Source organism: Sodiomyces alkalinus (assembly GCF_003711515.1).
Source record: "Sodiomyces alkalinus F11 unplaced genomic scaffold SODALscaffold_1, whole genome shotgun sequence".
NCBI lineage: Eukaryota > Fungi > Ascomycota > Sordariomycetes > Glomerellales > Plectosphaerellaceae > Sodiomyces > Sodiomyces alkalinus.
This window is the reverse complement of record NW_021167079.1, coordinates 1,761,308-1,782,218: the sequence shown is the minus strand read 5'-3', so window position 1 is coordinate 1,782,218 and position 20,911 is coordinate 1,761,308. Positions and strand designations below refer to the sequence as shown.

At 45.6% G+C, this 20,911-nt stretch overlaps 3 protein-coding genes across 3 annotated transcripts; 2 read left to right on the top strand and 1 right to left on the bottom strand.

Annotated features, from left to right (window-relative positions):
- Positions 1-14,184: 14,184 nt before the first annotated feature.
- On the top strand, positions 14,185-16,956 carry SODALDRAFT_374579 (SNF-domain-containing protein). Its single transcript, XM_028614683.1, has 3 exons — positions 14,185-15,387; positions 15,491-16,279; positions 16,376-16,956. Exons 1-3 carry the CDS (start codon positions 14,605-14,607, stop codon positions 16,838-16,840), a joined length of 2,037 nt encoding a protein of 678 aa, XP_028470031.1. The 5' UTR covers positions 14,185-14,604; the 3' UTR covers positions 16,841-16,956.
- Positions 16,957-17,051: 95 nt separating this feature from the next.
- SODALDRAFT_326401 (hypothetical protein) lies at positions 17,052-17,522 on the top strand. Its single transcript, XM_028610157.1, has one exon. The coding sequence runs from the start codon at positions 17,082-17,084 to the stop codon at positions 17,259-17,261; it is 180 nt and encodes a 59-aa protein (XP_028470030.1). The 5' UTR covers positions 17,052-17,081; the 3' UTR covers positions 17,262-17,522.
- A 437-nt stretch (positions 17,523-17,959) lies between these two features.
- SODALDRAFT_326398 (family 22 glycosyltransferase) lies at positions 17,960-20,420 on the bottom strand. Its single transcript, XM_028610156.1, has 3 exons — positions 20,265-20,420; positions 19,478-20,156; positions 17,960-19,326 (listed from the first exon to the last, which is right to left on the bottom strand). Exons 1-3 carry the CDS (start codon positions 20,336-20,338, stop codon positions 18,271-18,273), a joined length of 1,809 nt encoding a protein of 602 aa, XP_028470029.1. The 5' UTR covers positions 20,339-20,420; the 3' UTR covers positions 17,960-18,270.
- Between the last annotated feature and the right edge of the window lie 491 nt (positions 20,421-20,911).

Here is a 20,911-nt window from a genome sequence, read left to right as displayed (position 1 = left end):
TCTTTTCCTCCTTTCCTCTTTTCCTCCTTTCCTCTTTTCCTCCTTTCCTCTTTTCCTCCTTTCCTCTTTTCCTCCTTTAAGCTATCGTTCTTAAGGTAAGTTTTACGCGGTCGGTACGATATAGGTACGGCCCTAGAATTCCTATACGGGATCCCCGGTGCTATTCGGCTATATAGTAAGGGATCTAACGGGGTTCCGGGTCGCGCTATCCTCGCGCCGCCCCCGCTCCGCTCCCGTAACGCCCGCCTCGGTCTAACTCTCCTACCCCTCTAGATATCTAGTAATAAGACCTCTATTACTAAAGGGGGAGCCGGTGCCGGCGCCTATAAGGGTAAAGGGCCGGCTACCCCTTAGCCTTCTACTATAAGTTCCCCGCTCTATTATCGTTATGCCCGCTCTACGCCCCCGCTTTATATTCTAACCCGGTATAGTCCGCTATTACCCCTACTATCCGCTTATCGCCTTATACCTCGTGCATCGTGTCCCTAGTATAAGACTACTAGGCTATACCCTACTAAAACCCCCTTAGTATATAGTCCCGTTATATTCCCGCTACGCCCCCGCGGCGCCCCCACTCTATACCGTATTTACTAACCCGACTTAGGAGCCGGCGCCCGTTATATTAAGTATATTAATAGTAATCGTAGTAGTAGCTACTACGCCCCGGTTTATCCCCGCTATACCCTCGCTACGCCCTTACTCCTTTAATTCTCCTATTAAGTCCCCCCCCCTATAACGACACCGCTACTGCCCGCGCCGCCCTAACTCCTTTTATAGGTTTTTCGCCTTCTCTGTCGTACTATATACGCTACGTCCTTATTACTAATCCTATCGTAGAATATCCGGAAGTATTAGTAGGCGGTTACCCGCTAGACTCGCGCTTTTCGGGCGTATCGCGTCGCCCTCCGCCAGGCTAGTAGTATTAGTATAATCGCCGCCCCCGCCGCCGCGCCCCCGTAGAGCTATAGTAATAGCTACGCTCGTAACGGTAAGATATTAGAGCTTATCCTCGCCTACCTTATAAGTTACCCCGCGCTGACCCCGCGCTAACCCCGTTACTAATATGTATTATAGGGTATCCCCGTTCCTTTATCGGGGGATCCTACGGCCTTAGCTACCGAGGATAAGGGTAAAGGTAAGGATAAGGTTATCCTAGTAGATAGTAAAGCAATTAGCTCCGATAATAACGATAATAAGTCCGCTAAGTATATAGATAAAGAGTAAATATAGCGCGTCTATAGTGTAGTCGTATAGCGGCTATTAATAAATATCTTACTCTCCTTTTACTTATTCCCTTCGTAGTCGTCTTTACCTCTCTTTATAGTCGTCTTCGCCTCCCCGTGTTTATACCCGAGGTTCTAGTACTATAGGGGCTTTACTATGCCTCCGCGTCTAGTTATTATACTAGTCGGAAGTCCGGAAGGCGCCCGGTTTATAGGAACCACTTCACGACCTTCCCCGCGGTCTCCTTACTCTAGAGCGCTAGGAGCTAGTCCTATTTTATTAGTAGGCGCGCGCCCGTATCGGCTATAAGGCGCTCTTATATCTCCTCTAATATATCTCGGCACTATAACGCGATATATTCCGCTATCTCCGGCCCTTTATCGGTGTACCGGTAACACGGCGTCGCTGTTTCCGGCACGCCTCTTATAAAAAGGAAGTAATAAAGGCTTATTTTCTCCGTTTGAATCTAGGTAAGGATAGAGCTCTATAGTTTTATAAGGCCCTTATACTTCCTAAGCGCCGTGTAGTCGAATTAGGGTATCCACGCTACGGCCACGCTATTATATTAGCGTAGTAAGGTACGCTTTTACCGGTACGCCTATTCCTCTTAAAGGCGTTAGGCTAATTCCCTCCTAAAGAGCTAGGACTCGACTTCCTACTTTTATACCCCCTAGGACCTTAAGTAGGGCCTAACCCCTCCCCCGCGTCTTCTACGCTACGTGGCTACTTCGGCTACTTATCGTACCTAAAGTATCGTTTACTCTATCTAGGTATCCTTTATACGTAGCACCGCTTATACGGTTAGGGCGTTATAGTATAAGTTAAGGGGGGGGACCCCCGCCTTTATCTTAACTACCTTCGTAGTAGTAGCCCAATACGCGATGGTAATAATACGTAGGTATTACGCCTACTTATTAGCTAGTCCTTTAAGAACTCCGCTCGGCTTCTCCTCTTTTCTTATTATTATGTAGAAGGCCGGGGCCGCGTATAGTATAGCGCTCCGGACTACTATTTAGTATAGTTTACGCGTGTCCCCGATACAGTAGCCCTATACTAACGCTATAAGGCGCGTAATAGCGTATTTCTGGGTAAGGAGTTTAGCTTTAAGTTTCCTAATATAGGGACGGAATATAAGCTTCTAGTCGAGGATAACCCCTAGGACCTCTATTTCTCTAACTTACGGCGCCAGTGCGCCCTTAAGGCGTAGCAGGAGTGGTAGCGGTTCTTATTTTCTTATAAAGTAAAGGAGCTCGTACTTCCGTGGCTTAAATCGTAGTCCGCTCCTCTATAACTAGCTTTAGCAGACTTACTATACCCGTTCAAGGTATACTCGTAGTACGGCCTTATTACGTCTAAAGGCCACGATATTTATATTATCGGTAAAGCTAACTACCACGACCCGCGGTATCCGGATTAATTCCTAGTAGAATATTCTAATAAATAGTATAAAGAGAATTAAGGAGAGGGGGGATCCTTAGGGGACTCCCGCCTAGATTTCTACCTAATACGCCGTGTTACTATTAAAACGCAGGCGCGCCGTGCGCGCTATAAGGTATAACTAGGTCTATTTCATAACCTAGTCCGGGAAGCCGTACTAGGCGAGGACTTTAAGGAGTTTTTAGTATAGTACTATATCGAAGGCGCCTTGGATATTAAGCTTTAATTACGCTACGGCCCCGCCGCGCTCCTACGTGGCGTATACCCCCTCTATAATAGCCCTAACCGCTATCGTTACATCGCGGTATCTACGATTACTTATCTATCCGGCGGGGAGGAGTTAGTACTCCTCCGCTACGGTTATAATTCTCCTTACTATTATCTTCTTAAAGACCTTCCCTATTACGCTAAGGAGTAATATCGGTCGTTACCCTAAGGCTATCGTATAAGCTTCCTTCGGTTTACCTAGTTTCTTAAGTATTACTATTTCTACGGTATAGTATTATTACGGGAAATATACGGCCTTAAGGCTCGCGGAGAAGAGTTATACTAGTCGCTTATAGAGTGGTTAGCTATAAACGAGTAGGAATCCGTTCGGTAGGCCGTCCTACCCGGGTACCTTCTACTTTATTATTTATTATATAGCCTACTAGACCTCCTCTTCCGTGACCTCTTATATAAGTAGTATTACCGCTATTCTTAGCGCGCCGCTAATATGCCCGCTTTTTATAGGGTATAGTAAGGAGAAAAACTTCTCTACGAGGATTATCGCTTTCCTATTATATATTATTATAACTAGTCCGCCCGCGCTACGCTATAGGGGCGGGATAGATAGGAGGTTTAAGGGTAGGTAGCTTACTATCCGGGCCTAGTGTTATAATACCTAGAGGCTTTTCTGGTCTGCTACTATCGTATTAATAGCGCCGTGTTAGCTTTTCCGCTTCTTTATTCTAATTAGAATATCGCGATATTTTTCTGCCTCCTTAAGTTTATTCTACCTACCGCGCGACCTGCGTCTATTATAGCGGCCTATCGCGGAAGGCGGCTAGCTCGCGGCGCAGTGCCATAGCGTCCGCGATACTAGTAAGGTCCTATAGTATTTAGTTTACTACCTAGTCGATTACTTCCGGGGTAAGGGGTATTTCTTTATAGTCTAGCCTCTAGGCCTCTCTTTAGGCCGCTTCCTAGTCTAACTTCCTCTACCTTTATCCTTTACTAATAATACACTAGTGCGGTTACGCCGTATCGATATTAATTACCTAGGCTATATAGTCTAAGCCTATTAGGTCTAGATTATCCCCTTAGTATACGTATATAAGGTCCGCCGAGACCTAGATAAGGTTTAGCGTGCTATACTATTAATTAGTATCGGCCGAGATTATAGTAATATATCCTTTCGGGGTTATAAGATTAAGTTACTATCGGTACGCGAGCGTAATAAGGTCTTCTGATTATCTTTTATATCTATTATACCTATCCTAAAGGGGATTCTTTAGGTTAAAGTCTCCTACTAGGATAGTGCGCTACCGCTCCGGTTCTGCTATAAGTTTATATATTAGGGTCTCCTACTCTCCTCCCTCGTAGTATAGTAAGTATACTACCTATATATTCGTCTCCTACTATTATATCCCGACTCTAATTATAGCCTAGGCCTAATCCTTACCCATATACTATATAAATATAGCGGCCTTATACCGTTTATATATATAGAGAAGGCGTGCCTACTCCCCTATACTATCCTATAATTATATCCCCTCGGGTAAATCGGGTTCTTCCTTTTATCTAACCCGGGCTTTATTACCGTTATTACGTTATACCTGCTACGGTTATAAAGCGCCTATTATACTCTATCCCGCTATCCCCTTATATTCTACTAAGCGATTCTAATTATTTATCTTAGGTGGCTACGCCGTGCTTGCTTCGCTTTATAGTTACGCCTTAGGTATAGCCCGGGGGTAGGGGGTAAGGCTTTATAGAGGTTAGAAGGTATTATTAGAGGCGAGGAACCTTATAATATTATTATCCTACGTGGGCGTAGAGAGGGCGGTATATAATCTAAGAAGGATATTCCGCGACCCTAAGGGGCGTCCTTTCTATTTTCTTTTTTTCTTAGGCGGTTCGGGGACTATTATCGTATCTAGCGACGCTATAAAAACGCTACGCTCCCTCTCCGCCCTATATTTCTTAAGTTAGCTAAAGTCGAATCCCCTTACCCTATTAGTATATACCTCCTTAGTCCGCGCCCTTTCCTTTACTTTACTTAGGTATTTATCGTCGAATACCGCGTACGGCCCCTTATAGGCGGCGTAACGCTTTTTCTTCGGGTCTATCTTAGCCTTATATGCCGCGAAGCCCCCTCGGTACGCCGACTCTACGCCGCCGTAATACCCGTATAGTGCTTTTATCGCCTAGCACTAACCTGCTTTATATCCGAAGTTAAAGCACTTAAAGTACCGTTATAGGGAGATCTCGGGGTTATAGGGTTTATTATTATAGTGTCCGTAATTAAAGAAGACTCCCTCCCTTATTAGTCGCTCCGTGTCCTCGGGGCGGGCGACCTTAATAGTTAGTAACGCCGTCCACGCTATATTATTCCTGGGTTTCCTAGCCTTAATTCGGGTAATCGCTACGTTATTTTATAGCCGAAGTTCTTATAGTGCCGCATCGGGGTCGTAAGTTAATAGCTACACTATCGGTATTCCTTTTACTATAACTTAGTACGTTTTCTTATATATCGTGGCTCCTATACCGAATACGCCTTTAACTTAGTTATTCGCGTTCGCTATCTATTATTTATTCCTATACTTAAACGTAAGAATTATATCGCCGCTTAGAAGTTATCGCGCGGCTATTATATCCACACGGCGGGTAACTTAATTAACCGCCTTAGTAATCTCTTATAGGGTTCGGCTTTTAAGGTCGGTCTCGGCGTCTCTATATCGGACTATTAGCTCTCGGGCGTATCGGGTAGGTATAACCTTTACTAGTACTATCTCGATCCGTTAGCGCTACGCGGGCGTACTCCTTACTACCTAGGCGTAGGTCTTAGATCCTATTACTCTAAGTAGTTCCGTTAGTATATCCTTAATCGCTTATTAGATCGTGTCGGTAAGCCCTTTAGTCGTAAGGGGGAGTATATTACTACCGGGTTATTAGTATAGTGGCTTCCCTATAATAGTCTTATAGTATTACGTTTAAAGGATCTTCTATACTAGCTTTAGCGCCTTATCGGCGCTTACCCTGTTAGCTAGTAGTCCGGAAAATTAGGTACGTAGTTTATATAGTGCGCCTTCGGTGCGCCCGCTTAGTACCTAGGATTTTTAGGGCTTTCCCGGCGCCACGCGCCCCGGGTTAGTTCTAGTTATCGTATTCTGGGCGCTCTATAGTGGTATACCGGTATCGCGTTCGGTTAGCCCTGCGGGCCGCCCTGCAGTATATAACTCACCGCGCCTTCTGCGGTCTCGCTACGATATCGGTCTCCGGTGCTTTTAAGGGCGTAGAGTCCGAATCCGATATTAGAATTGATTTTATCGATAATACGGCACCTTAGTGGCACTTTCGGCTTAACGATACTTATTTCCTATAAAATAATAAAAACAATAATAATAGTAGTAAATAATAAAGGAAAATTGCTATTAATAGTAGTAGTAAATAGATGATAGTAGGGCCTTCCGTAGATAAATTAAAGGCGTTATACCGGCGTTTTAGAGCTTTTAGATCCTCCCTTTTATAATTCTTATTCCGTTATTTTTAAGGAATTTAACGATTTTTAATCTAATTTTTCCGAATTTTCCTATTAATAGTAATAAAAATAATAATAATATCCATATAGTGAGTATCGGAGCTTTGTTTTTAGTGGCGCGTGCTAACTAGTAGCGTCGTTTAGGCTCCCCCTACCCTCTTGGCCGTTACCCGTGCTGCGGTAGCTAAGAAAACCTCGGCTCATAGTGTCAAGAAGACTAAGGGTAAAGCCGGTACTAAGAAGGGTGCTTCTATAAGTTATTTCCGAGCGTTAGTCTATAATATCTCTGCTCTATTCTAAGCTAACTCCTTAGAAGACTACTAAGGGCAGTAATAATAATAATAAGGATACTAAGGATAATTTTATTCCGGTTCTATTTAATCTGCCCTACCTAGAATACGTAAAAGGTATTTATTCGGGGAAATAGCGCTTATTTAATTACTATATTTCCGTTCCTGGCCGCTCCTATCGCTACTAAAAGTATAAGGATAGAAACTATATATACCACCCTTTATAAGTTCTTACCCCCTATCTAAGGCGCTTTACCATCGTAATTGGGTACTCTATTTTATATTAGCTCGAAGATATATACGCTATTAAGCTTTACGACCGCTAACCTATACTTATAGTTTTACCGGCCTTATCTCCTTAGTTAAAATTCTTTTTAATTATATTATAGTCCAAAACTTAATAAGGACTCGGAGGATAACGATAAAAAGATACGTTTATCGCTTTGTATCTATAGTTAAATACTCTGACTAACGAATTTCGCGTAGTTCTTCGCTAAACTCAAGTAGACGGTGAAGTTTATAATTAAGCTAATGGAGGATAAGGATAATAAGAAGTTCTTCCGTAAGGAAGAACTTAAAGGAGTACTAAACTAGTTTCCTACTACTGTTTTAGGTAGCACTTCTACCTCCTAGCTCGCAGGGGTTATAATAGATATTTTACGAGAGAATAGGTTTATCGTTACTCCTCCTACTAGAGGAAATACTATAGTGCCTAGCGTAGCTAATACGTAGGATAGTGCTCCGGATAGAGCTAATAGAGCTTAGTAACTTAGCTAGGGTGCTCCGATATTATCTTTTAGGGGTTTAGGATTTACTTTTAGAGTCTAGTATAGTATTATAGTATTAAAATAACGATATACCCTTCTTTTTACTGAATTAACTAAACCGCCGGCGCGCGGTACGCCTAGGGCGCGGGAATTTCGACTTTAACTGCTTATTTTTACCCCCTCCGTGCACTAATTATATTAAGATATACTTAGAAGTTCTTGAATTTTTATCGTGGAAGTGCTTTTATTGATCCGTCTATTAGTATTAAATTCGTAGTAAGATATACGACTCTAAATAATCCCTTTACGTTCTCCTGCCTTACCTAAAAGCGCTATATATCTATATAGCGAAGCCTAGTCTTAATTCTAAAGCTATTATCGACTACTAGGCGTATCTTTTACGTGTTATCGTAGTGGATATCCTAAGGAGATTCTAGATTAAAGCGTATTTCGACGAAAAAAAGCTTTAAACCTATTATTTCTTTTGCTACTTACTTTAAAGCGAGTAGCTTTATTTTGGTTATAGATATTATTACTATTACTTACCTTATTACTTTCTATATAACTAATCCACTAAATAGGCTAATAAAGTAACCCTATAAAGATCTTCGTATATCTAAATCGTCTATAAAAGAGGCGTCGCTTACGATAACTATCGCTTATAAACTAGTGCTCGATCCGTACTAAATCGAGAGGTCCCTTATTATAAATAAATAGCGGATAGCTTAATCTACCGCTTTATAGTGCTTAGGAGAGGGGTTTCTAAGAAAGCGGGAGAGGATAAAGGCGGCGAATACTATATTAGGACGTATTATAACTATTATATAAAGTATTAATCCGATCTTTTCTTAATAAGATTTAATCTCTTAAGCGGTGGCTTTGTTTTCTTTTTTCCGGTATTTCATGACGGGAATAGGGATTATTAGGTAGGTATTTAGAGCGTTTAATTTAAACCTGGCTACGATCTTTTCGATATATAAGTTATAGGAGAGGAAAACCTTACGTTTAGGGCGATCTCGAGTAATCTTAATACCTAAAAACTAATCGGCTTCCCCTTTTTCCGATACCTTAAACCTTATTTAATCCCTTCAATAATCCTAAGGCCGTTTATAGCACTATGTCTATAAAATAATATAAGAATATCGTCTATAAAGAAGATAACAAATACGTCTTAAGTCTTAGTATAGAATAAACACGGTTCTTCCTTACTAGCCTTTATCTCTAAGTCTATTAGAATGGCCGTAAAGGTCTAGAACTATAGTCTAGGCGAGTCGCGTAGTCTATATAGTGCTTTATCGAGCTCTAAGCACTTATCGGGCTACTTAAATCTATCGGGAAGTTCGTATATAATAGGCGTTCCTATTTTACTCCTTTAGGCATTAATAAAGGCGTTAATAATATTAAGTTACGTAATCTCTAGATTAAACTAAGTAGTTAGGGCTATAATAATACGAAAAGATTATATAATAAGCGTTACTATATAGGTTCCCTTAATTATTAAGCTCTTCTAAAAGTCCCCTCGAATATATAAGCGTCCCTTATATCGTTTAAGATATCCGTCTTAGTCGAACTTATAGGTAAAAACCCACTTTAATGGAAAAGGCTTCAACTTCGCCTCTAAGCGCTTAATTTCCCTTTATATACGCTTCTTAATTAGCTTATTTATCTCCTTCTACGCGGCTTCGTTAAACTATTTATATATCGGGTGGTTAGTAAGCTCCCGCTAATACCTTAGTATAGCCTTTAGGTGGTCGTGATAAACCCTGCCGTTAATTAAGGGCTTCGGTGACGTTATAGCCTCTTTTTTAGTATTTAAATAGGTATTTATTTTAGTATCGGCTACTCCGAGGATTATTAAATTAAGGTTTAAAATCCCTTTTAGCCCGTCCTAGCGCTCTTCTTATTAATTAGATAAGAAAAAGGTATAAGTTAAAGGTACATCTGGCTTTACCTAATATATCCGTGGATTAATCCGAATAGTCTTTCCTTAAGCACGGCGATCGGTGATTCTTATACTAACGCGTGTTACTTCCTTTACTAGTATACTCTTTTTCCTTTAGTAGGCGGTCACCTTAGGAGTTAGTCGGATAAGTAGTCTAGATCCGGACGCTATAATACGGCTAATACTATAGTACGGATTAAGGGTAGCTAGTCCCTATACTATCGCCTACGTACTCCATTTTATAGTTAAAATCGTCGAAGTGTCCGTATTAAGCTCTAGTATATATAATTCTAGCGTATCGGTTATGGTATCTTCTTAGGTAACCGCTTTATTATCTTATTAGTTGGAAGAATTATTAATTAAGAGTTCCTCCGAAGACTACGGCTCTACGCTTATAACCTAAAGATTCCTGCTCTAAGGATTAAGTATTACGCGTAGGGTTTAAAGTCTTATCGCGGGCGGTTCGGGTATATTAGGTGTATTTAGTAATAGCGATAAAGCGTTTAATTTAGCCTTTACTACTCTTACCCTCGAGTTTAAACCCGTGGACTATACTTATTCTTTAGAAGATACGCTATTAATTAATCTACTTGGAGGGTAGGCCTATAGGATAAAGTCGTTATCTTTATCTTCTTATATTTTATAAGTTATAAGCTAGTTCCTCGCCTCGGGCTCCGGGATCTATTCTACTTCTTTAAGCTATAGTTTATAAAATAGCTACTTATTAAACTATATATTACGTATTATAATAACCTTCTAAAGCTATAGAATCTATACTCGGTAAATATTATAAGTAACGTAACCTATAAAATACCTAATATATCCCCTTAGTTAAACCTTATATAGTTCCCTATTCCTCCTAGCCTCCTTATCCCTCGCTATTAGATAGGCTCGGTAGCCGTCGGTATAAATACTACTCTAATTAGGGCATAGGTCGGCTATATATTCTCTTACTAGAATCCGCGTATTATCTCTAAACTATAAGTTAAGGATTTCTATTAAGGATTTCTATCCGTATCGTTATAAGGGACTTATATTATATAATAACGCTACCGTTTTAATGCTTTCTGGCTATTTATCTAATAGAATTCTTACTCCGTTAAGTATAGTATTAGACTTTATAATAATTAGTTACCCGGCTTTTTCGCTACCTCCGTTCGGTTTATAGATATAAGGCGGTATAATTTCTATATCGATCCCTTAACTACTCGCCTATAGCTAGGTTATTAAATCCCTTACTAGATTAACGATTAAGGGCTTATTATTACTAGGTATCTTATAGATATATAATATAAACTACCGGTTAACCTATTATTTAAAGGCTTATAATGCGTTATAAACCGTAACACTGTTTTTCGAAGCTAAAGGCAGCACGTAGATCTAGCCGCTATATTCGTCCTTTATTATAAGAAGATATTGTATACCGTTATAGCTCTTGGGTAGCTCTTAAAGATCCTAATAAATACGCTAAAACGGTTATAAGGAGCGGTATTCTAACGTGTATCGAGATATAACTTAATATACCTAGGTTCTAGAGTATATCTTATAGTCTATCCGCTTAGTTCCCTTAATTAACACGTTCCTAGCGTTACGAACTAATACTCGTAGAGCGCTTAGTCTAAGATAGCCTACTCTTAAGTGCTATAACTATTCTTCGTCGACTTATAGACGAGGAGGGTTACGGGAAGGTTGGTAATATCGGTAAGCTCTTATTAGTCGATCGATTACTATAACTAATATATATTAATAGTCGTAATTAATCGGAATAACACTATATAATATCGGTTAGAATAACGAATAAGAAGAAGAAGATAAAATTAGCTTATACTAAAGGATAGTTATATTAAAGTATCGAAGTAGCTTTAATAAGACTACGCTCTTCTCCGCTATTCTAAAGTGTAATAAGCAGTTATAACCCGAATACTAGATCCTAACCTTATATAATAGAGCTTCCGATATAATATTCATGTAAAATCCCTTTATAATAACTATATCGTTAAGTTCTAAGTTAGCTTTCGGAGTACCTAAAGGTTTATTAAGGATTCCCTTAAAAAGCCGTTTACCTTTACTAATAATCGGAAAGTCGGTTATACCGGATTCGATAGATCCTTTTATAGGAATAAAGGAACCTAGAATAAGTAGGTTAATTAAATTAATAAGGTAAGTTACGTCGTAATTATTAAGAAAAGTACTCTATAAGAGCGGGTAGGGGCCTAGTCAGAGCGCGGTATAGATCCTAAGGACCTCTTTTATAGTATAGATAAGGGCGGGATCCAGGATAGTTATAATAACCTTTCTAGGATACCTAACTCCCTTACTACTACTACTCTCTAAGCTTTCCTATCCCTTTTTCGATAGTTTTTCGCGTAAGCTCTTCCACTTTAAGAGCTTAATCTCCTTCTATATCTCCTTATACTACTTATTATTAATATAGGTATTAGATCTCTGCTTGTATTTTCCGGTTAGAGTGTACTCTAGCTTATTATAGTGCTCTGGCTTCTAAGTGTATTCGCGTTGATAGGGGTAATTAATACTCTTCTTCTTAGGCTTTTTTCCGCCTTTATTATTATCTAAGCGGTCTCCTAGGGTCGCGTAAACGCCGTGGCGTATTCTATCTATAGTTAGAGCGCTTATAATAGCATTAAACTCGCGGCCATATATTAAAAGATTGGAAATCTTATCGCTATAAACCTCTTTTATTATTAGCTCTTAAAGCTTAGTTTCTGCCTAAATAAGCGTAAACTTTTATCTAACTATTATAAGAAAGTTCTGAATAATAATAGGTCCTTTAATCTTAGCTACCTTTTACTAATGTACGTGTTTAATAAGGGTATTCTACTCCGTATACTATATAGCCACTTTAATATTAGCTCGATAAGCGTCTTATAGATACTTTTTATATACTTATCTTACCTTTTCCTTTATATCAATACTGCTTAGAGCGAAGCTACTCTTAAGTTCTTTTATTACGTGGCGTAATATAAAGTATCGATTTTATTTTTCCTCTTTATAGCTAGGATATTTTTTAATAGCCTCTTCGATAGCCTATTAATAGGTAGAGGTCTCTACGGTAATTTTAAGTAGTTAATTAGCCTTATCGAGCGCTCTAATAAGGCGACTAAGCTTTTAATTCTAGGCTATAGTCTACTAATTCTTAATTTCGGTAAGGCGTATAAGCTCCTACGTTAAAGGTATAATAGTATTATCGCCCTCGTCTTAGGAATACTATTCGCGTAGTTAATCCAGGGATTTAAGTATAATATACTTAGGATAGTTATCTAGCTAATCCTTTTAGCTAGGATCGAGTAGTGCCTAGACCTTTATCCCTTATATATACGACTAGATATAGAAGATCTAATCGGTCTATTACCGCGTGGATTTAAGGCGCGGGATACTAAGCGCTTTAGCCGTGATCTTAAGCTTATTCGATATAGTATCGAGTAAGAGTTTAGCGAATAAAAGCTTATTATTAGGAGAGAGAGCGTAGGAGGGCTCCGTAATACTATAGAAGTATATAAAAATAAATATAAATAATAGATTAGCAGGAAGTTACTGGTTACTACTACTACCCAGGCTTATAACTATTAAATTAATAGGAGTATACTTATAGGGAGCGTTAATTCAGGAAATATATAATTATATTATCTATAAAAGAAAAAGAAAAAGGGGGCGGGTATACGTGTCCTAAATATATCTGCCACCTTCTAAGCGAGGATAATAGGGCACCTCTAACTAATAGGAGAGCACTATACCGTGGCTCACGTGATAGAATATAATAGGAACGCCGGTTCGAAACTACCTCAAGGTACGACGTTCTTCGTACGCCTTTTTGCCCTGAGGAAAGTCACTATCAAGTCGGGTTCTTCGTAAGGTACCTTATCTAAGGTACGCAGAATTCGGACATACACAAACGAGGTATCGAGCACATGGAAGCATGTACGGATACAATATGGAGTACTTCGTCGTACTGTCTGTCGGCTTAATGGGTGTGCCCTGAACTCGAAGCACGACCCTTCCCACATATGGGTACCTGGTACCTGTACGCGTACGGATAAGCTCTATCGCACTAAGGTACACTCACTTACCGACACGACAGCCTTACCCAAGTCCCATCCACCAACATCCCCGCCAGTTCACTCCGGTTGAGATTCAAGAAGCACGCAATTTTCCCGTTGTATTTGCAATACAATCATCCCATTTCTCGGAGTACTCACTACAAACTGCCCCATGGAAACGCGAACATTCGTATACCTTACTCGGATGGATACTTTAAACACTTACTAAAACCTACTCGGTACATTTTCCTCGTTCCAGATGCCGTACACGACTTACGACTTGACTTACGACCATATCCCCGGATCGTTTATTACCTTCTGCGTCTGCCCCCCATCTGCAACAGAGTGGAAATCCAATTTCTCTTCTCTTTCGTTAGCACCAACACCATGTTGCATTACACGTACTATCACCGGGCAGCGAAGACCGAGCGACGATCAACGACAATCCCACTCGCATAGTGACGGGGACCCATCCAACCATCACCCCGCGGCGTGCCCGAGACACAGTCCAAGCTGCTGTTGTGTGCATGAAAGGGTCATCTTCCTCCACCATTGCCGCTACGGGTACCAAGGGTGCCCCCAAGACCCTTGGCGTGGATTCTCTACCCTGCCTGAACCTTGCTCAAGGATTTGTTCAGCTTCGGCAGTGACCTGTGCCGCTCGTTTTGACCTGGGAAGACGTAATAAGAAACCCGTGGTCGATATATTACCACTTCCTTCGACCCAGACGACTCGAAATCGGCCTCTTCGCCCAAGAGTTCGTTGCTTAAATAAAACCGGGATCGCGGTCGAGTGTCGATCTTTTTTCCCAACTTCCCTTTCCTTCTCCTTTTCTCCCCCTTCTGTTTCCCCCCTCCTACTCTCTTTCTTCGTCTTTTTATTTTTATTTTATTATTCTTTCACGTCGCTACTCTTTGGTGGACGTTCGCTCTCCAACAACCTCTCGACCGTCCTCGAATTCGAATCGTTTGTCTGGAGAAAGGGTCGCACAATCTCGACAAACAGAAATCAGAAAAGAAAAGAAGAAACCTCGGGAATTGGGACTCTCCTGGCCCATTGCGTCTCGACCTGACCTGCTTTCTTTTCTTACCATAACGATACGTCTCTTGACCTACCCCCTCTCCTCCCGTCCACTCGGTAAACCGCCATGCGTGCCTTGGCCGTCCTCAAGAAGGTCGGCGGATGGTTGGCCCCTCCGCCCGCCAAAGCCGCCGATGGCCGCGATCTATGGCCCTCCCGGGCAGCCTTCTTGCTGGCGTCCATGGGCGGATGCGCCGGCATGGGAAACCTGCTGCGCTACCCCTCTCAAGTCTACAACAACTATGGCTTGCAGTGGTTCATCCCGTACCTCATGGCCGTCTTCCTCATCGCTATCCCCGTCCTCGTCCTCGAAATCGCCATCGGCCAGGCCCACCGAGGCGGCACCGTCATCGCCTTCAACAGCATCAACCGGCGCCTCAGGGGCACCGGCATGAGTCTGCTCTTCATCGGCTTCGTCGTCGGTCCCTACTTCACCGTGAACCTCGCCTGGATCATGACGTACTTTCGCTACTCTTTCCACAGCCCGCTGCCTTGGGCGGGTCGCGGACAGGAATTCTTCGATGACAGGGTCATCATGAACCCGGTTCCCATCGAGGCCAATGCCAGCGCCTCCGGCTACCGCGAATACCCCGGAATCGCCATGTTGGGCGAGACCACCGGCTGGATGGTCTTTACCTGGTTCCTGATCTGGCTCTGCATCTTTCGCGGCGTGGGCCTGACCGGCCGCGTCGTCTACTTCACCATGGGCCTCCCAATCATCATGACCGTCGTCCTTATTGGTCGTTCGCTTTCACTTGAGAACGCGGGAGAAGGCGTGAAGCTATTCTGGGCTACTTGGCGAGGTTCCTTGCTCGGCCGTGGTGAGATCTGGCAGACGGCTTGTGGACAGGTGAGTCGCGACCCCTCCCCCCCCCTTCTTCTTCTCATCCGCCCTGTCCCCCCTGGCACCTGGCGCTTAGTTGCTAACATCTTTGTTCCTCCTCTTCCACTAGGTGTTCTTCTCTACTGGTGTCGGCTTCGGCTACTTCACTTCATACGCCTCGTACAACCGCAAACACTCGAATGCCGTCGTCGACGCCATTGCCATTGTCAGCAGCAACGTGGCATTCGAGAACATCGCCGCCTTCGCCGTCTACGGCGTCGTGGGCTTCACCCGGATGTGGCCCCAGGAGGGCGTCCGTATCGGCGGCTTCACCATCGGTTTCCAGACCCTACCGCTCGCCATGGTAGAGATGCCGGGCGCCAACTTCTGGGCCATTGTGCTCTTCTTCACCCTCATGACCCTCGGTTTCAGTTCCGCGTTCGCAATGCTGGACGCCGTCGTCACCATGGTCATGGACTCCGGCATTAAGACCCCGCGCCCGGTCGTCGTCACCGCCCTCACCGTCCTCTCGCTCATGCTGTCGCTCCCGTACTGCACCGAGTTCGGCTACTGGCTGCTTACCGGAGTGGATCGCTGGGTGAACGACGTGGCCCTCGTCTTCGTCGTCTGGTCCGAGTGCGTGACCTCCACCACTGTCTACCGCTGGAAAGATGTGGCCGGTCAGGTTGGCAAGCCTGCGTTCTGGACGTACCAGTTTGCTTTCTTCGGTGGACAGATCTTTGGCGTGATTGTGGCCCAGGCCGTCGCGGCCGAAGTGGGCGCCGGCGTCGGATTCGGTATCTACATCATCGCCGCCGTGGCGGCCGTTTTCCTTGCGAAGACCCCGGATGTACCCGCTCCCTCCTTCTGGGGTAGGAATGCGTTCCTGGCCCGCTTCTGGTACATGGCCTTCTATTCGGTAAGCATTGGCTTCTCCTGCCTTCGAGTTTCCATGGTTTGCCCTTTGGTTGCGTCCTCCCCGCCCTCTAACCTCTTCTCTTCCACTCCCTCTTAGGCCGAGCAACTTCGCCGCGACCTGAACGTCATCGTCGGCTCCGGCAAGAACTGGGACATCCCCGTGTTCTGGGGCCCTCTGGTCAAGTACATCGCCGCGCCGATCCTCGCCATCGTGTACAGCTTTTCCTATCCCGCCTTTTACGCCGAGGGCCGTCGCGACCCGCTGCACATCCTCGGCTTCGGTATCGCTCATATCGCGCTGATTATGATTGTGCTCGGCTTCATCCTCCCCCGATGGTTCGACGTCTTCATTCCGCCCCAGCGCCGCAACGAAGGCAGGACCGACTATGCCCCGCGTGTCACGCTGGGAATCTTGGACGCCGAGATGACCGACCGGCTGGAGTCTGGAAGCGGAAGCCAGGATGACGCCGCCGTGGATGGGCGGGAAAAGAAGGACGACAGCCCGCCTGTCGCGTCGGCGGATGAACTCTCTGAGGAGAAAGTCTCCGCTACAATAACATAACTCTTTATTTAGTTGGTGAAGGGCTAGAGATTTGTGGGACTGTCTTCCAAGTTCTTCTTTTGATTTTATATTCGCGATACATACCCCGAAGATGCACCTGCGCCTTGTAGAGGCTTGAAACGGTTTGCAAAGCGCAAGCCGTTTATCTAGCAGAGAGAAAGAAGCCTGCACAGCAGAGGGTCGGTGTTTTTTTTTTTTTTTTTTGGGAGCAGCTACTGGGATTTTTGGGGCGTAAGGTCACATGTTTGGCTGGCCGTATGCTTTCCTCGTTGCATTGGGACTTGGATTTGGGACTGGTCTTTTCTCAGGATGGCGTGCGCCTTTATCGTCAAGTCCAAACCCCTCGTGGCTTCACCTCCTTCGGTTTTTGAGGGAGGACATCATGATCAATTCTAGTTTCCTCGCCGCATTGGCGGCGTAGGGAACAACATCTTGTTGATGCGTTCTCGCCCCATCGCCCTTGCTTTCCCACAACCTCCAGATATTAACCACCCTTCAGCATGTTGCGCCCTCTTGGTGCAGGAGACACCAATTAACTTCCTAGGACGAGAGGGAAGCCTCGACAGCTGCCACTTAAAACGCTGACATATCCCCAGAGGGGAGGTTGCAGAGTAACCATCAGGCCCCAGACCCAGCACCAAGCTACCCACGAGCTTTATATACCTGCAGCATAGTCCCCCGTATGACACCGGTCCACGACGAAGGAACCGATGAGCAGACTGAAGTGCCGTACGACTGTGGCTGGACTACCCATTTCTCTGGTTCGTGTAGACGATGAGAGAGACGGCGTCCATGGTAAGTTCCAGATCGCAGCCTATCTGTCTGTTGGTAGTAGTCACATGCAGTATCTCGACAGACAACAGGCGTCCCTGATGAAGATGACGACAGTCAGGGTAGGTGAGTTTGCTCCTCGTGCCATCAGTTAAGATGGAAAAACAAGCTTGTCGCAGACCACGATTTCCCCGTTGCCTAGGTAAAGTGGTGTTTTCCGTTCCAAGAGTCGAGTCCTCACTTCGGATCTGTTCCTTCCAACCACATCCCAAGGAATGCATGTGTGGGTGCGCGCTCACTACGATTCTCCTCGAATAGGCCCAGGATATTGATATTGTACCTGGACTGTGGATGAATGGAATACGATTACAAAAGTCAGTTTTCATTTCGTTGTTTTGAAAGCTGGCCTCCCTCCTCCCTCAGGACGAACCCGCATATGAAGCATTGCAGATTATCACCATGCCTGGCCCTATCTCCCAGGCTCTACTATACAAATGTCTACGGAGCTAGGTACAGCATAGCTGAGCAGTCTACACGCGGAGTATCTCTCCCGCCTTTCTTCATCCACATAGTAGTCCGATACCAGGGTGTTTCATTCCTTCTTCCTTCCTTCTTCCTTTTCTTTTTATTCTTTCTTTCCCCTCTTCAATCATTAGGTTCTAACCTTTCCGTCGCAAGAGACAGTGCCGGCCCCATTTCCTCTGATACCTCTCCGGCACAAGCGGCGAATCAGGCACCCAAAGCGCGCGGGCCAAAACATGGGTGTTGGCGGCGTCGAGGAAAGGAACGCACTTGACAATGGCCCACTTCTCCTCGTCGGCGACGTAGTCGGGTTCGTTGGGCGGGAGCGCGCCGGTACGTTCGGGGTACTGGGTGTCGACGAGGAAGGAGCAGGTGCGGAGATCGACGTACTTGGACGGGTCCTCCTGGTTGCGGTCGTTCATCCCGCTGGTGGGCAGCCAGGTGCCGCTCCAGAAGCCGAAACCCGTGCCGGCCTCGGAGAATTCGCCCGGCAGGAGGCCGCGGAACTCGGAGCGGATGAATTTGGCGTGCATGTCGTCGGGGAGGAAGTAGGAGGACGGGAAGCGGTGCCACTCTTTGCCGAGGCAGACGAAGTCGCCGTAGTGTCCGCCTACGCCGCCTGCGGATGTGGGGATGGCGAGAGGGGCGTAGATCTCGAGCGGCGCAGAGTACGCGGTGACTAGGCCGTAGATGCGGGCGAGAGCCACAAAGGCGGAGAAACCGAGGACGGCGAGGACGGAGAGGGCTCTGAGCCGGGCGGGGACCTTGCCGAGGAAGGTGCCCGCGCTGACACGGCCGAGGGAGGTGAGGATGATGTGTAGGGCAATGGCGCCGTTGAGGGCGAGGAATGGGTAGGCCGGATACATGAATCGCTCCTCCTTGTGGGGCTGGAGGGTAAAGATGGCGAGCCAGAGGTAGAAAGGAGCCATGAAGACGAAGAGGCGCAGGCCCGAGCGGACGTCTTGCGAGGAGGGCGCCACGATCTTGCGGAGGAGGAAGATGGGGAGGCAGAGCAGGGCGAGGACAAACCAGATGTTGAAGTTGAGGAGCAGGTTACGGAAGTAGAATGTCCAGGGCTCGGTTCCGTAGAGGTCGGGACCGCCGGTGTCGCCGAACACGTTGTACTTGACAATGTTCCAGGGGACAATCTCGATGTGCCTGTAGAAGAAGGTGTTGACACCCGAGTCGACCAACTGGGGCCATCTTTCTCAGCACTTATGACATGCGAAGTACTCGGAAGTTTGAAGGGAATATATAACGCGTTGGGGAAGAAAAGAAATAGGAAGGGAAAAAAAAGAAAAGAAAAGGGGGGGGGGGGGGGGGGGGGGGGGCAGGCGAACATACCAAAAGGATAAAACTGGCCGCCACACCGCGCACAAGGCGGTGGATGGCCTCGATAGAGCTCTCAGGGTCCCCGATGAATGCGAGAAGCAATTCCTCCAAGACGAAAGGGATACACAAAGCAGCGGCGAAGGGCCAGCCGAAGACCGCGCCGACGGCGAACCAAGTGATGCCCTGAGCGGTCTTGACACCTCCGCGCCAGTTCATGCAGGCGGCGGCGCCGAGCATGGCGGCGTACATGGCGAAGCTGGAAGGGAGGAAGGCGGTGCTGGCGTGGAAGTTGCCGGCGCTGAGGACGGTGGCCAGGAGGAAGAAGAATCCAATGCGGGCATTGACGGTGGTGCTGACGACACAGTAGAGGAGGGTCTGGCAAACGGCGCAGGCCAGAGCGAGGCCGTAGCGGATGAAATAGAACTCGGCGACCTTGGTCGGTCGGGGCAAGAGACGGCGGATATTCCCCACGACGGCATGGAGGGCGATGTACAACCAGCTGCGGATGGCATATGTCGGGGAGTATTCCCAGGTCTGAAGGCCGTAGCTGTGGGACAGGTAGTGGGTGGGTTCGTAGTAGTTGAAGGTCTCGTCGCAGTCTTGGATCGGGGCGAACCAGGCGGACACTAAGCCGGCGAGGAGGAAGCAGTAGAAGGCGAAGCTGGGCGCTATTGCATAGGGACTCGAGGATCTGTAGATTTGCACAGGCAAAGGAGTTAGTACGAGGAAGCTGGACTCGCGACAAGGGAAGGTGATTGCGAGGTGAAGGTCCGGGCGTGGGGCATTGGAATAGGCGCACTTTCGTTTGGCATGGCTGGCAGCAGGGTGGACGTATTCGCGCCGCTGTTGATGTTGCGGAGCTTGAGAAGGCATGTTTGCGACCTTCACTGTGAATTGGACACTCGAGAGAAGAACCTGGGTCTGCGAGTGGAGGAGAAGACGAGGCTCGAGTGGTTGGTTTTGCATCCAGCGTCTCAACGTTTCTCGTAGCTTCCCCAACTTGTCCCGCATTTCTCCAACTACAGTACTTGGATACGTACCTTACACTGTCCACAACAACGGTAGCATGCCTTGCATTGACACTGTGCTTTCGTGTACACAGGAGGACAGGTAGCACAGTTTGAACCAATGGCTACCACGCTGTGCAACCCCTTGGCTCGAGTTCCTCAGGACGGACTTTGGCTGGGCCTTGGATAAGGTAAGGTACCTAAGGTAGCTAGCTTGGGTTTGACTCGAGGTGGTGACGAAATGTGACTGAAGGCGGCGGTCACAAAGGGGCGTAATGGCAATTGGAGAGAAGGTAATGACGTCGTCGCTTCCGTGCAACAGTTAACAAGCTAAAGCTACCTTACCCGTACACTTAATCAAAACGAAGGAGGTCTTTCCCAAGCTCTCCACGTCTTCTTCTTGAGTTTTGAATTTCTCTCTCTCCAGTCCCAACATTAT